Consider the following 16,540-nt stretch of genomic DNA (forward strand, 5'->3'; position numbering starts at 1 on the left):
TTCACATGGAGTGTGAACTCAGTTTCGGAGGATACTAATAAAGTATTTAACAAGGATTTCAGGTGTTGTCTAAATATAAAACATTGTATCATAGGTGGAAAAGGATTTAGAATACAAGTTCTTCAGTTTACAGGGGTGGAAACTAAGGCCTAGAGATCTAAGTATATTTTGGCATTGGGAAATAAACAGGGTGATGTGTCTGCTGATGAGAAATACATATGCCAATCATACTTCTGCATAATCATTACTAACAACATAGCAATACCGCCTTACATTTGAAAAGAGTATTTGAGTGTGACTAGATCCTGCACCAGTGGTTCTGAAACTTCAGCGTGATCAGAATCACCTGGAGGATTTGCTAAAGCGCAGATCGCTGGGCCCCACCTCCAATATTTCTGGCTCGGTAGGTCTGGAGCAAGGGACGGGGAGAGCTTAAGAGAAACCATCCCGACTCCGTTCAGCTCTCGCAGCTGAAGCGTCTCCGCTCGGTGCGCCGGGAAACTACAAGTCCCGGCAAGTCCCGCGCGCAGCTGCGGAAAGTCGGGTACTTCCGCTCCACGCAGCGCCTCTGCTGCCGCGTCGCGACGTGTCACCGGCGGCGCCGCTGCTGTGGCAAAGGAAGGTGCTGACTGGGGGAGTTAGAGGCGGCGGGCGGCGGTGACCCCGGCCTGGAACTGCCCCGGCACGGAAGTGTTCCGGGATCCGTGGGGAGCAGGAGAGGGAGGCGGCGGCCAGTCCCACGCGGGGCACGATGTTGAACATGTGGAAGGTGCGCGAGCTGGTGGACAAAGCGTGAGTATCGGGGGGCAGTTGGGCCGAGGCCCACTCAGGGGAGGGGTTACTGGGAGAGAGAGCTGGCCTTGGGCGAGGGGTTGCCCGCGTCACGCCCCCCGGCTCTGCCAGCCCCATCATGGCGGCGACCCGTTCCCTCCCGGCCCCGGGCCTCATCCCCGCTTGCAAGTCTGGGGAGGGTCCGTCCCTCAGTTTAAAAAACGTCCTCTTAGCCACCCTTCTCTCCTTTCCAGGCCTTCCTGTCCCTTCCCCTTTTCCAACTCCTGGGTGCCGACGCTTTGGTCAGAGGGGACGGGTTGTCTGCAGCTGGGTCACTGCCCTGGCTGGAGGACTGTCTTAGCCTCAGGCTGTGTGGGCTTTGCCTACTGGGCAGCAGGGAAGGCTTGGGAGTAGGGGGTACAATGCACTCTGTGTCTCTCGGGGTGTAGTACGGAGAGACCTTAGACCTGGTTGGGGTGTGTCTTTTACCTTCCTGGCCTCCTAATTCCTAATGAACCTCAAGTGTTGGAGTGGGTGGTAAGTGTAACAAGTGGCTATTGTGGTAAGGCTGAAGTTATTCAAGAAGAGACTCATCCTTTGCTTTTCTAACACTAGTGAAAGTAGATCACTATGTAACTTCTTGTCATTTTGTTCTGTTTTCTTTTTCCACTACACATCATTTTTGGTGTGCTACCCGTTCCATTCGATTAAATTAAGAGGTCTTTAAGAAATTTCCCCTTAAGAGGAAAACAACCCAGGTTTATATCCTGTTGATCTGCTTTTAAAAGCAGATAAAAAGACCAGTACGTAGTTGATTTCCTTTAAGACTGAAATAACTTAGTCTCTTACTTGCACAAGGAAAACCTTAACATTTAAAATGAGTATATCAGATATAGAGTGGTTAGGTAAGGTCTTCTAGGCCAGCAGGAAATAAAGTTTAAGAATTTAACCAGTCCTCTTCCTTTTAGGTTTTAGTGATTATGCAATAAGTGTGGTGAGAAAAACAGTTCATTTGTGCCACCTACCTAACCTAAAATCAGGAAGTATAGATAGCAAACTGTTTTGTTAACGCCAGAAAACAAAATAATTTCCAGTGCCTTGTCTGATGCATCAGTTAGAACTTAGAACGTGACCATATTTTTATATTTTCTATGCTACCAAGAAGGCAATAGTGCCTAAGGAGCATGGGTTTCAGAACCTGCAGAGCTTGGGGAAGTTGCTCAACCTCACAGTGCCCTAGTTTTCTCTGGTGCAAAATGAAAATGCAGTGTTACCTACCTTAGAATGTTGTAGGGAGGCTTAAGGGTTAAGGGATTATATTGCACATAAAGCCCCTAACATAATATGTTAAGATCCATGTACTTTTGGAACTAGCAGATGTTTTGGATTTAGAGTGAGATAAGATAAACCTCTTTGAGAAGCTCCAAGTTCGAGAAGTTATTTGCTTTAATGATTTTTCTTTACAACTACTCATTTGGCTATTGAGACCTCTGCTATTTATTTCTTACTATTTAGCTGTTTATATATTCTTTGCTTTTGCTTACCAAAGATGAAATAAACGAATGGTTCTTTTCCAGATCCAGGATCATTGGCATCTTTTTAGTATATTGTGTAAAGATTAGGATAACAACTTAAATAGTTTTTTAAAGGAGTTTTCAAAAGAAGACTTCAAAGCTACTTTTTTTTTTTTTTTTGATGGAGTCTCAGTTTTTTGTGTGATGATAACTCACTGCATCCTCCAACTCCTGGGCTCAAGTGATCATCCCGCCTGCAGTACTACAGGCAGGCACCACTGTGCCTGGCACTGCCTCCTTATTTCTGAGTCAGAGGTCAGCAGAATAAAACCACTAAGAAACACCTTGTTCTCTTTCTTAGAGGACTAAATCTGTGGTACTCAAAAATTTGAAGAGGCTTTACATTGTTCATAAGACAGAAATGAAGGCAGTATTCCTGCTATTGTTGTACCTTTCATACTTGCTTATCACACTTGTTATGTGCTTTAGGTTAAATTTGCCATGCAAGTAGTTACCATTCTAATGGAAAAACTATTGTTGAAAAACAGTATCTGTTTTTTTACTACCCAATTTAGGATATAGACTTGAACCAAATTATTCGAGAACATAGAAGAATGTTGCTACCAAGGACTTTTTAAGGCTTTTGTGGGTGTCTGACACATATTAAGGTTAGAACATGAGGTTAATTTACTGATGAGTACTCGGGATTTTAATTTTCATCTTTCACTGACAAGAAGAGAAAACGTTCTTCCCCCCAAATGAAAGCATCTTACAGAACTGTGGATCTGTTAGACTGTGCACCTAATACCGTAATAGAGGTGCAGCAGATCCATAGAATGACTGCTCTGATTATCAGAGGGATAAAATGATGAAGGAACTTGCAAATGAAGAAACAATGAAGTGATTAAGGACTGTTCAGATAGCTGGATCAATAAAATGAGGGCTTATATGAGAGAAAGGTTAGGGGTTTGGCTGTCTGGTGCATATTCTGGCATTGCCTTTTTAGTTAGCTGTGTGTATGATTTGAGGCAGAATCATACGAATTTCCAGACTTTGGGTTCCTTATCTGTAAAATGAGGGGACCTGACTAGAGTAAGACTTTTTCCACCTTTGATGGCTATTGAAGAAATGCATTTCCATCAAGGAAAAATAGTTGGAACTAATTTTTACAATAGCAGACAAATTTTGGAGTCATTATCCTCTGTAGACAATTTAGGCTAAAAAGGGAAATTTTCTTAAAAAGTGGTAATCAGTAAATGTTATATTTAAATATTTTATGCAATAAATACAGACCATGATTCAGGAAGACTAGGACTTTTAGTGTATGTTGATACCCAGTGAGGTTCTTCAGAAAAAAAATGTACTCTTGAAAAATGTGTTTCCTGGAGCCACTCTTAGATTCAGTATGGTAGCAGTTCTTGAGTTTATTTATTTATTTATTTTTATTTTTATTTTTTTTTAAGATAGAGTTTCACCCTTGTCACCCAGGCTGGAGTGCAGTAGCGCAATCGGCTCACTGCAATCTCTACGTCCAGGGTTAAAGTGATTCTTCTGCCTCAGCCTCCCTAGTAGCTGGAATTACAGGCACCTACCACCACACCCAGCTAATTTGTATATTTCTGGTAGAGACGAGGCTTTGCCCTGTTGGCCAAGCTGGTCTCAAACTCCTGACCTCAGGTGATCCACCCACCTCGGCCACCCAAAATGATAATGATGTATTTCAGACATTGGCTTTTGAGACACTGAAGACTTTTTCTGGAAGTGGGGTATATTTTCCACAATTGCTGCGTCTCCTGGTGGTAGTAGGGGGATTTGTTTTGCAGAACATTGTGGAACTGAGGGGAAGCAGATAAAGCCATAGGCCTGCCAGAGCTTGGAGTGCCAGTATCTTCCCACTTGTTGTCAAGTTGCATAAAAGGCGATGTGGCAGGAAAGAATAAATGGCACTATTCCCATCAACTAGGAACACTAGCTTAACCGTTGTCATCCTGTGACCTGTCTCCCGCTACCTGTGGCTGTAATAAAATTGGACATGTTTATATTTTGTCATCCTATGTATGCATGGTAAAATTGAAAGTTGCTGCAGTTCTATTTTCTCTCCAGATTTCAGTAATGTAATGAAGGTGACACAGTAGTGGTAGATCAAAACTGCTACTTACTTGTTCAAGCTCAGTGAATCCTTCTCTTTCCTTGCAAGGATTAATATTAGTGGTCAATCTATCTGATCAATACCTCTTTTTTTTTTTTTTTTTTTCTGAGACAGAGCCTCACTCTATCCCCCAGGCTGCAGTGCAGTCGCTGGATCTCAGCTCACTGCAATCTCTACCTCTCAGTTGCAAGTGATTCTCCTGCCTCAGCCTTCCAAGTAGCTGAGATTATAGGCACCTGCTTCCATGCCTGGCTAATTTTGTATTTTTAGTAGAGATGTGGTTTTGCCTTGTTGGCCAGGCCTGTCTCAAACTTGTGACCTCAGGTGATCCACTTTCCTTGGCCTCCCAAAGTGCTGGGATTACAGATGTGAGCCACTGCACCCAGCCTCCATGGCCCTTTTTATGATAATGATTCAAACAGCTGTGGCTGAGGTCCTGAGGCAACAGCTATGGATATCCATTTTAAGTTATTCTCCTAAGGGTAGCTTGCATTTTCCCTCATAAGTTGATTTTTATTGATGTATATTTGCTTGGTTTTAGATCCTAAATGTTTAGATAATGTAGAGCTGTAGAAACTATTGCTCTAGATTCCTGACTCCAGAGGAAGAAACTTTTGCATTTATAAAGAATAGTACATTCCTTTATTTCAACACATAATACATTTTTTATTTATTGGATTCATACTCTAGTTTCTTTTTATTTTTTATTTTTGAGACAGGGTCACACTCAATTTTCCAGGCTGGAGCACAGTGACACAAACATGCATACTGCAGGGGGGACCACAACCGTGCCACCATGCTTGGCTAATTTTTTTTTTTTTTTTTTGAGACGGAGTTTCGCTCTTGTTACCCAGGCTGGAGTGCAATGGCTCGATTTCGGCTCACCGCAACCTCCGCCTCCTGGGTTCAGGCAATTCTCCTGCCTCAGCCTCCTGAGTAGCTGGGATTACAGGCACGTGCTACCATGCCCAGCTAATTTTTTGTATTTTTAATAGAGATGGGGTTTCACCACGCTGACCAGGATGGTCTCGATCTCTCGACCTCGTGATCCACCCGCCTCGGCCTCCCAAAGTGCTGGGATTACAGGCGTGAGCCACTGCGCCCGGCTAATTTTTAAAAAATTTTTTGTAGAGAAGAGTTCTTGCAGTGTTGCACAGGCTGGTCTTGAACTCCTGGGCTCAGGCAGTCCACCTGCCTCAGCATCCCAAAGTGCAGGCAGGAGCCATTGCGTCTGGTCTAGTACTCTATTTTCTGAACTTGAAGCATAAAATACCTGCCTTCAAGAACTTTACCTCTACAAATACACTACAACTTGAACAGATTATTTCTTTTTCTTTTCTTTTAGTCTTCAGCTGTCATCCCCTTTATTTTCCTTATCAGTAAATCTCTATTCAGTTTGCTTCTTGGAATTTGAAAGCAGAGATAGTAAGATAATTGTCAGCTTACTAGACTTTCCAACGTCAACTTTTCCTTGAACCAATTGTAAGTAATTGTTATTGCTGAAACGAATTAATTATCCTCCTCCTTTTCTAGTAACTGGACACAAGTAAATATTAAGAATTTAATTCCAAAGAAAGATGAGTTTGGTTTATCTTCTGCTAGCATTTCTTAGAGGTAATTTTCTGTAGTTTAATCTATTTAGTACTACTGTCAAGGTGCTTTTAAAAAGCACTTAACTGCCTCTTATGTTTTCTTGCACGCTTTAGTATTAGTTTACAAGCAGTTTCTTATCTACTTACTGATACGTCCATTGAAAGTACTTAGCCTTTTTTATTTTGAGTGCCATTTGCTAGTACTCCAAGGTTTCACAGTATGGCTCCACAGTTGAATCTTTTTTTGTATTTTTTTTTTTTTTCTTGAGATGAAGACTTGCTCTGTCATCCAGTCTGGAGTACAGTGGTGCTATCTCAACTTACTGCAATCTCCGTCTCTCAGGTTCCAGCGATTCTCCTGCCTCAGCCTCCTGAGTAGATGGGATTACAGGTGCCTGCTTCCATGCCTGGCTAACTGACATACAATAAACTCTTGAAACATCTATTAGTAGTATTACTGTTATACACAAAATAGTATAACACTAGAAAAATTGAAGGAATAGAGTGTTTGAGAAAATAAAGATACAGACTATGTTATTTATAAGTATGTAGGAACTGTATCTTCATGAAATCATTATTTTCAGTGAGTACTCTCTCCTAAGATTAAGTTTAGTCTACTTATAGGACAGCACAATTAAATACCTCTGTTGTTTGTGCTTTTTTTTTTTTTTTAACCAAATCATAAATGGCTTCTACTTTAATATTGCAAAGCATATTGCAGAAATACTCTTTCAAAAGACATGTTAAGGAATAAAGTCTTTGGAAAGACTTAATGCAATTTCCATCTGCCAATTCTTAATATTTTGTTCAGCTTGTTTTGTGTGTTCTCAAGATTTTAAAGTTAACTGCTAATGTAAAACATTTCTAAAACATAAAAAGATTTCTTTCATAAATGCAAATTTAAGAAGACAATTCTTAAGAGACTGAACAATATCAAGAAAAAGAATCCTCTAAAACATGTGATACCAAATTTGTGGTATTTCACAATGGACAAACAAGGAAATACATGCAAGAAAAGCACATTGGAGAAAGGACTTTCCAGTTATTCAGCCCCTCTTCCAAGTTGGCATGAAATTCTTTTGGCTTACCAGGGCTATTTTGCCTGAAAATTAAGTACAGGTAAAGGAACATAATATATTCCCATGTTAGAGCCAGTTTATAGCTATGTATTACTTGTGGACAGATTTAGCTAATGAATTATTAAATGTGAGTGATTTTGTTAATGTGCAACAGTGCACGTGAATGGTTTGTACTTCATTTAAGAAAAGTCTATTTAACCAGTTATTTTAGAGTATTTCATTTCTGGTTTTTTTGTTTGTTTGTTTGTTTGGCAGGGTCTTGCTCTGTCACCCAGGCTAGAGTACAGTGGTGCCATCTCGGCTTACTGCAGCCTCAACCTCCCAGATTTAAGCAATCCTCCCAGGTAGCTGGGACAACAGATGCACGTCACAACACGTAGCTAATTTTTGTTTTTTTGGTAGAAATGGAGTTTTTCCACATTGCCCAGTCTGGTCTTAAACTTCTGAGCTCAAGCATTCTACCCATTTGGGCTCCCAAAATGCTGGAATTGCAGGTGTGAGCCACTGTGGCTGGCCTAGAATATTTGTTTTGACATGAATTTTATTTGGTTTCTCAATTCTTAGGACAGTATTTAAGTTCTGGATTTATATTAAGTGCTGGATAACTTTAATATAAATAATCTGTTATAATTTTGCACACACTCACCATTATGTAGTAAATGTGCATTCATGCTTTTTGAACAATTCTTGAACATTTCATTCAAGAATTCTCATCCAAATAGCCTTTTTTTTTTTTTTTTTTTTTTTTTTTTTTTTAAGATGGAGTCTTACTCTGTCACCAGGCTGGAGTGCAGTGATGTGATCTCAGCTCACTGCTCACTGCAACCTCCCCCTCCCAGGTTCAAGTGATTCTCTTGCCTCAGGCTCCCCAGTACCTGGGACTACAGGCACGCGCCACCAAGCCCAGCTAATTTTTATATTTTTAGTACAGATGGGGTTTTACCATGTTGGTCAGGGTGGTCTTGATCTCTTGACCTCATGATCTTCCTGCCTCAGGCTCCCAAAGTGCTGGGATAACAGGCATGAGCCACTTCACCCAGCTTAAATAGCCTATATTTTTATAATAGAAAAAAAGACATCCATTGAAAATTCAATTTTAGGTTTTTTGTTTGTTTGCCATTTGTTTTCATGCCTTTTTAGTAAATCATTAAAGAACAGTGCAAGACCAGGTACTATGGCTCATGCCTATAACTCCAGCACTTTGGGAAGCTGAGAAAGGAAGATCTCTTGAGCCCAGGAGTTCAAGACTAGCCTGGGCAACACAGACCCTGCCTCTACAAAAAATTAAAAAATTAGCCGGACATGGTGGTGCATGCCTATAGTCCCAGCTACATGAGAGGCTGAAAGGGGAAGATCAATTGATCCAGGAATTGGAAGGCTGCAGTTAGCTATGATCATGCCACTGCACTCTAATCTGGGCAACAGAATGAAACTTTGTCTCTAAAAAAATATATTTTAATATTTAAAAAAAAGAACAATGCAAATAAGCATACTGAGCCTTTTTCTATTAATTTTTCTCATACTCATTTCTCATTTGTCACTTTTTAAAGAGACTTATGTTTGTACAGATGAAACTACATGTCTTAATTTATAGTTAAACCCCCATGATTAAATAATATCTTTTTTTTCTTTTCTTTTTTTTTTTTTCTTTTGAGACAGGGTCTCACTTTGTCACCTAGGCTGGTATGCGGTGGCATGATCTTGGCTCACTGCAGCCTTGACCTCCTGGGCTCAATCCATCCTCCCACCTTAGTCCCCCAAGTAACTTGGACTACAGTTGCGTACCCCCATGCCCGGCTAATTTTTTGTGGAGGTGGGGTTTTACTGTGCTTTCCAGGCTGATCTCAAACTCCTGAGCTCAAGCAATCCACCAGCCTGAAGCTGAGGCTTCCCAAAGTGCTAGGATTATAGGTGTGAGTCACTGCACCCAGCCAGTAATAGCCTTAGTTTGATATGTTTGGCTTATAAGTTTGATACTGAATGGGCTTTGATGGATGGCCTATTTCTCACGAAGCCACGTAAAATGTTTAGCCCTATAATCTGCTCTCTACACAGCAGCAAGAGGGAATCTTTAAAAATACAAAGTCAAATGGATTCAGAACTCTTCAGTGGCTTCTCATCTCATTGCTTACTGGCCTATACACATCTGGCTCTTTGCTGCCCCCCTCTGATCTCTTCTCCCATCACTGTCCCTCACTTTCTGTGTTCTGTTCAGTGGACCTCCTGTATTACATAGTATGTACTCACCCTTGTCACTATTTTTCCCTGTGCTTGCCTTTCCCCGTTACCTGTATTCATCTGCTGTCTCTGATATTGCAAGTTCCTTGAGGGCAGGAACTTTTGTTTTGTTTCCTGCTGTATTACTAAATCTTAGAACAATTATGACACATAGTAGGTGCTCAGATATTTTTGGATGAATACATTACATTTCGCAAGTTGATATTTATTACAGAGGATATCCTTCAAATCCAGATATATATATGTGTGTGTGTATATATATATGTGTGTATACATATATATATATATATATATATATATATGTGAGATGTCTCATTCTGTCACCAGGTTGGAGTGCAATGGCGCGATCTTGGCTCACTGCAACCTCCACCTCCTGGGTTCAAGTGAGTCTCCTGCCTCAGCCTCCCTAGTAGCTGGGACTGTAGGTGCACGCCACCACGCCCAGCTAAATTTTTTGGTAGAGATGGGGTTTCAACATGTTGGCCAGGATGGTCTCAATCTCTTAACCTTGTTATCTGCCCACCTCAGCCTCCCAAAGTGCTGGGATTACAGGTATGAGCCACCACACTCGGACCTAAATCCAAATATTTCTAATAGTAAAAGCTAATAGTTATTGAGCATTTACCATGTGCTAAGAACAAAGGTGAAAATATTGTTATGTTCAATTTTCTTTTTTTTTTTTTTTGAGACAGAGTTTCGCTCTTGTTACCCAGGCTGGAGTGCAATGGCGCGATCTCGGCTCACCACAACCTCCGCCTCCTGGGTTCAGGCAATTCTCCTGCCTCAGCCTCCTGAGTAACTGGGATTACAGGCACGCGCCACCATGCCCAGCTAATATGTTCAATTTTCTAATGAGGAAATTGGGCACAGAATGCCAAGAGTACGTCACAGATAACACATTGAGAAGATAGTCTAGATTTTAATTCTAGGTGATATACTTTCAGAATATATATTTAACAGTTTATGCTAATCTTTTACAAGACATCATATAAACAAAAAAATTGTTGTACAGGCATACCTGAGAGATATTACGGGTTTAGTTCCAGACCACTGCAATAAAGTGAATATTGGCATAAAGCAATTTGTACAAATTTTTAGTTTCCCAGTTCATATAAAAGATACGTTTCCACTATACTGTAGTCTGTTAAATGCACAATGGTGTTATGTTAAAAAAAAAAAAAAAAGTACATACCTTAATTTAAAAATATTTTGTTGCTAAAAAGTACAGTCATCTGAGCTTTCGGCAGATAGTTATTATTCTGCTGGTGGAAAATCTTGCCTCCATGTTGATGGCTGCTGACTTATCAGGGTGGTGATTGCTAAAGTTTGGGGTGGCTGTGACAGTTTCTTAAAATAACAATGAAGTTTTCTGCATCAGGGATTCTTCCTTTCACAGATGATTTCTCTAGCATGCAATGCTGCTTAATAACATTTTACCTAAAGTAGAACTTCTTTTATAATTGGAGTCAGGCTGGGCATTGGTGGCTCACGCCTGTAATCCCAGCACTTTGGGAGGCCAAGGTGGGCAGATCACTTGAGGTGAGGAGTTCAAGACCAGCCTGGCCAGCATGGCAAAACCCTGTCTACTAAAATACAAAAATTAGGCCAACACCGTAGCTCGTGCCTGTAATCCCAGCACTTTGGGAGGCTGAGGCGGGGGATCACTTGAGATTAGGAGTTCGAGACCAACCTGGCCAACATGGTGAAACCCCATCTCTACTAAAAATACAAAAATTAGCTGGGCATGGTGGTGGGCTCTTGTAATCTTAACTACTCAGGAGGATGAGGCAGGAGAATCACTTGAACCTAGGAGGCAGATGTTGCAGTGAGCCAAGATCATGCCACTGCACTCCAGCCTGGGCAGCAGAGCAGTACTGCATCTCAAAAACGTAACAAAAATTAGCCAGACGTTCTGGCGTGTGCCTTGTAGTTTCAGCTACTTGGGAATATGAGGCATGACAATCGCTTGAACCTGGGAGGCGAAGGTTGCAGTGAGCTGAAAATAGCTCCACTACACTCCAGCCTGGGTGACAGAGCAAGACTCCACCTCAACAACAAAAAAAATTGGAGTCAGTCCTCTAAAACTCTGCTACTGCTCTATCAGCTAAGTTGCCCACTCCAGCCTGGGCAACAGAGTGAGACTGTGTCTCAATTAAAAAAAAATTCTTAGGCCGGGTGCACTGACTCTTCATGCCTGTAATCTCAGCACTTTGTGAGGCAGAGGCAGGTGGATTGCTTGAGTCCAGGAGTTCAAGACCAGCCTGGCCAACATGATGAAACCCCATCTCTACTAAAAATATAAAAACTAGCCAAGGGTAGTGGTGGGCCCCTGTAGTCCCAGCTACTTGGGAGGCTGAGGCAGAATTGCTTGAATCTGGGAGATGGAGGTTGCTGTGAGCCAAGATTGTGCCACTGCATTCCAGCCTGGGGGTCGAGAGTGAGTCTCTATCTCAAAAAAAAAAAAAAAAAATTTTTTTTTTTTTTTTTTGGCCAGGTGCGGTGGCTCACACCTGTAATCCCAGTACTTTGGGAGTTCAGGGCATGTGGATCACTTGAGTCCAAGAGCTCGAGATCAACCTGGGCAACCTGCTGAAACCCCATCTCTGCTAAAAATACAAAAATTAGCCAGGTGTGGTGGCATGTACCTATAGTCTCAGCTACTCAAGAGGATTACTTGAGCCCAGGAAGTCAAAGCAGCGAACAATGATGGTGCCACAGTTCTTCGTTGTCATTTTAACAGTGTTCACAGCATCTTCACTGGGAGTAGGGTCCATCTCAAGAAATCACTTATTTTGCTCCAGAAGAAGCAACTCATCATTCAGGTTTTATCATGAGATTGCAGCAGTAAGTCACATCTTCAGGCTCTACTTCTAATTCTGGTTTTCTTGATGTTTCCACCACATCTGCAGCGACTTCCTTCACTGAAGCTTTCCCTTGCCTCTAAGTCATCCGTGAGGTTTGGAATCAACTTCCAGACTCCTGCAAATGTTGATATTTTGACCATGAATCACATTTTTTGTCTTTTGAGACGTCTCGCTCTGTCGCTGCTCTGTCATTCAGGCTCAGGGTAGAGTGCAGTGACATGGTCACCCCACTGCAGGCAACTCCACCTCCTGGACTCAAGTGATCCTCTGGCCTCAGCCTCTTGAGTAGCTGGGATGAGAGGCATGTATGCTACCACACCCAGCTAATTTTTTAATTTTTTTATAGAGACAAGGTCTCACTATGTTGCCTAGGCTGGTCTCGAACACCTGAGCTTAAGCAGTCCTTCCACCTTGACCTCCCAAAGTGCTAGGATTACAGGTGTGAGCTATTGTGCCCAACCATGAATATTCTTAAATGGCAAAACTAACATAGTGAATTCTGTCTGGAAGGTTTTCAATTTACTTTTTCCAGATACATCAAAGGAATCACTAGCTTGGCAGTTACAGCCTTACAGAATATATTTTCTTAAATTAAGACGAAAGTCAAAATGACTTCTTGTTCCATGGGCTACATTGAACATTGTGTTAGCAGACAGGAAAACAACATTTATCTCTTTGTACATCTTCATCAGATCTCCTTGGTGACTCCGTGTCCATGCGAAATATTTTGAAAGGAATCTTTTTTTCTGAGCAGATCTCAACAATGGGCTTAAAATAATCAGTAAACTGTGCTGTAAACAGACTTGCCATCATTCAGGGCTTGTTGTCCCATTTCTATAGCACAGGCAGAGTAGATTTAGCATAATTCTTAAGGGCCCCAGGATTTTCATAATGTGCAGTGAGCACTGGCTCACGTCTGCATTAGCCCATCACAAGAGAGTTAGTCTGTCCTTTGAAGCTTTGAAGCCAGGCACTGACCTCTCTAGCTATGAAAGTCCTAGATGGCATCTTCCACTGTAAGGCTGTTTCATCTCCGTTAAAAATATGTTTAATGTAGCCACCTTCATTAGATGATCTTAGCTAGATCTTCTGGATAACCTGCCGTAGCTTCTGCATCAGCACTTCCTGTTTCACCTTACATTTTTCTCTTACAGAGGTGACTTCTTTTCTTAAACCTCATAAACAAACCTCTGCTAGCTTCAGCTTTTCTTCTGCAGCTTCCTCAACTCTCTCAGCCTTCAGATAGAACTGAAGAGAGTTAGGGCCTTTCTCTGAATTAGGCTTTGGCTTAAGGGAATGTTGTGGCTAGTTGGATATTCTGTTTTTCAAAGCACTCAAACTTTCTCCATATCAGTAATAAGGCTCTGTTTCACTTAGCATTCTTGTGTTCATAGAATAGCACTTTAAATTCCCTTCAAGAACATTTCCTTGGCATTAACAACCTAACATTTTGGCACAAGAGGCATAGCTTTTAGCCTGTCTCAGCTTTTGACATAACTTCCTAAGCTTAATCATTTCTAGCTTTTGATTAAAAGTAAATGTGCAACTCTACCTTTCACTTGAACACTTAGAGGTCATTGTAGGGTTATTAATTGACCTCATTTCAATATTGTGGCTAAGGGAATAGAGATGCCTGAGGAGAGGGGCACATTCCGCATATTATCAATTAACAGCACGGTTCATGCTGTTCCCAAACAATTACAATTAGTAACATCAAAGATTACTGATCATAGACTGCTATAACAGAAAGAATAATGAAAAAGTTGGAAATACTGTAAGAATTAAAATGCTTAATCCAAGGTTGCCACAAACCTTAAATTTGTTTTTTTGTTTTTTGTTTTTTGTTTTTTTTTGAGACGGAGTTTCGCCCTTGTTACCCAGGCTGGAGTGCAATGGCGCGATCTCAGCTCACCGCAACCTCCGCCTCCTGGGTTCAGGCAATTCTCCTGCCTCAGCCTCCTGAGTAGCTGGGATTACAGGCACGTGCCACCATGCCCAGCTAATTTTTTTGCACTTTTAGTAGAGACAGGGTTTCACCATGTTGACCAGGATGGTCTCCACCTCTCGACCTCTTGATCCACCCGCCTCGGCCTCCCAAAGTGCTGGGATTACAGGCTTGAGCCACCGTGCCCGGCTGTTTTTTTTTTTTAAGGTAGTATCTGTGAAACACATTAAAGCAAAGCACAATAAAATTAGGTGTGTCTGTATTTCGCTGTCAAAAAGGTGAATTACTATTGTATATACCTCACGCAAATTAAAAATTATTTGGGAAAATTTGTAGCACTTTATTTCTATTTTATTTTATTATTATTATTTAGAGCCTCACTCTGCTAGCTAGACTGGAGTGCAGTGGCATGATATTGGTTTACTGCATCCTCTGCCTCCCAGGTTCAAACAATTCTCCTGCCTCAGCCTCCCAAAAAGCTGAGATTACAGGTGTATGCCACCACAGCCGGCTAATTTTTGTGTTTTTAGTAGAAACAGGGTTTTACCACGTTGGGCAGGCTGGTCTCAAACTCCTGACCTCAAGTTATCTGCCCACCTTGGCCTCCCAAAATTCTGGGATTACAGGTGTGAGCCACCACACCTGGCCTATAGTGCTTAAGATTCTGAACCAAATTCAATTAGAGTGTGTTCTGTTTTCCACATATGCAACTATCATAGAAGGACATTTTTCTGGCCTCTTGCAGTATTCTGAATAATGTCTGTGAGGTCAGTGACCCTTAATGAGAGGGAAGCAAATAGATGTTTCTGTAGGTGAAAAAGAAAATCTTCACTAATGTTACAAAGGTGTTCTCTATAAGCAACTGTAAAGTGTTTTAACATTTGTTGAGCTATATTAAGTGCTTCAGAACCAGTGACCAACTTTTAAAAGTTTTATAATCCTGTGATCTTATTTTATTTATTTATTTTATTTTTATTTTTTTGAGATGGAGTCTCACTCTGTAGCCCAGGCTGGAGTGCAGTGGTGTGATCTTGGTTCATTGCAACCTCTGCCTCCGGGGTTCTAGTTCAAGCAGTTCTCCTACCTCAGCCTCCCAAGTAGCTGGTATTACAGGCACAAGCCACCATGCCCAGCTAAGTTTTATATTTTTTAGTAGAGACAGGGTTTCACCATGTTAGCCAGTCTGGTCTTGAACTCCTGACCTCGTGATCCACCCGCCTCAGCCTCCCAAAGTGCTGGGATTACAGGTGTGAGCCACCACGCCAGGTCTAATCCTGTGATCTTTATGTTGTGGTCAGTTTGACATGCTTCTGTGTGAACCTGTGATTTATGCACAACTTTTTCTAATTTTTCTTATGTTCAAAATGGATAATTTGGAATAATGTTCTTTACTCACTTATGTACCATCTAAGTACTGTATTTTTGGCATAGGGTATAAACGTTTAAACGTTCTACAATATCTCAAAATACGTTATTGCTATACGCACTAATCTTGGCTGACCTTTTAAGGGTCCTTCACTGAGTACTTATTAAATAGCAACAATCATGAGCCCTCTAAGACATGCGACAGATGGTAGGGTTCCAGTAGGCAGCTTACTGTTCTGCATAAAGCATATATGCACATGAAAACCACATGAAAAAGAAATAGAGATGACACAAGTTGGTTTATCAGTGAGTACTTTCTTAGAAGCTAGTTCTGTCATAAAAGAAAGGAGGTCTATATTATACCATAATCAAATTGTCCAAATTAAATAATTTGAAATATAAATGTTTCAATTTTGCGAACTTGAGGGGAAAATACAAAGGTCTTCAAAATTTCGGTAGACAGGATCTAGAACAGTTCCTTTGTGTCAGAAAGTTGAGTCTAGTTTTGGGGATTGGATAATACGTCTAAGTTTAATTACTGGTGAAAAAAATCTATAGCCTACTTAAACAGAATATCAAGTATTTGAGTTCACAAAGAGATGGTATCACTCTTACCACTGTTGAGATGTAGGATTTTTCATTTTATTCTGTTGATAAGATTCTTTTTAGAGTTACATACTTTTGATTAGCATCTGATATTTGGCAATACATATGAATTTAATTAAGCAGAAGCAAAATCTATAGATGATATCATCACACTGTACAATATCAAGTCTGTGTCTGCAAAGATGTAATTTTCACATATTGTGCTAGTGCAGGATGTCTCATTTTCTCTTTCTCTTAGAAGGATTTTATTCCTTTTTTGAAGGTTAACTGATTTGAATACTTGTTTTAGATGTTGTCCTGAGAAGCAAGATAATACAGTTCATAAAATTACCTTAATAGAGTGTTTTAAATGGAACACCACCTGTTTAAAAAGATAACTGGTTGTGAGTTTGCCACAGTTGATAACATTTCTTTGGG

The 16,540-nt window shown here is 41.0% G+C and overlaps 1 protein-coding gene across 2 annotated transcripts in view; it reads left to right on the top strand.

Moving 5' to 3' along the window:
• The first annotated feature begins 561 nt into the window (after positions 1–561).
• Positions 562–16,540, top strand: part of CLINT1 (clathrin interactor 1) — a 69,937-nt gene continuing 53,958 nt past the window's right edge. For both annotated transcript variants that reach the window (XM_003934766.3, XM_003934765.4), the window contains exon 1: positions 562–792. In XM_003934766.3, the coding sequence (XP_003934815.1) occupies positions 752–792 (41 nt within the window). In that variant the 5' untranslated portion in view covers positions 562–751. The remainder of the gene's footprint in view (positions 793–16,540) is intronic.

The sequence above is a fragment of the Saimiri boliviensis genome, chromosome 20 (assembly GCF_048565385.1).
Source record: "Saimiri boliviensis isolate mSaiBol1 chromosome 20, mSaiBol1.pri, whole genome shotgun sequence".
NCBI classification, from domain to species: domain Eukaryota; kingdom Metazoa; phylum Chordata; class Mammalia; order Primates; family Cebidae; genus Saimiri; species Saimiri boliviensis.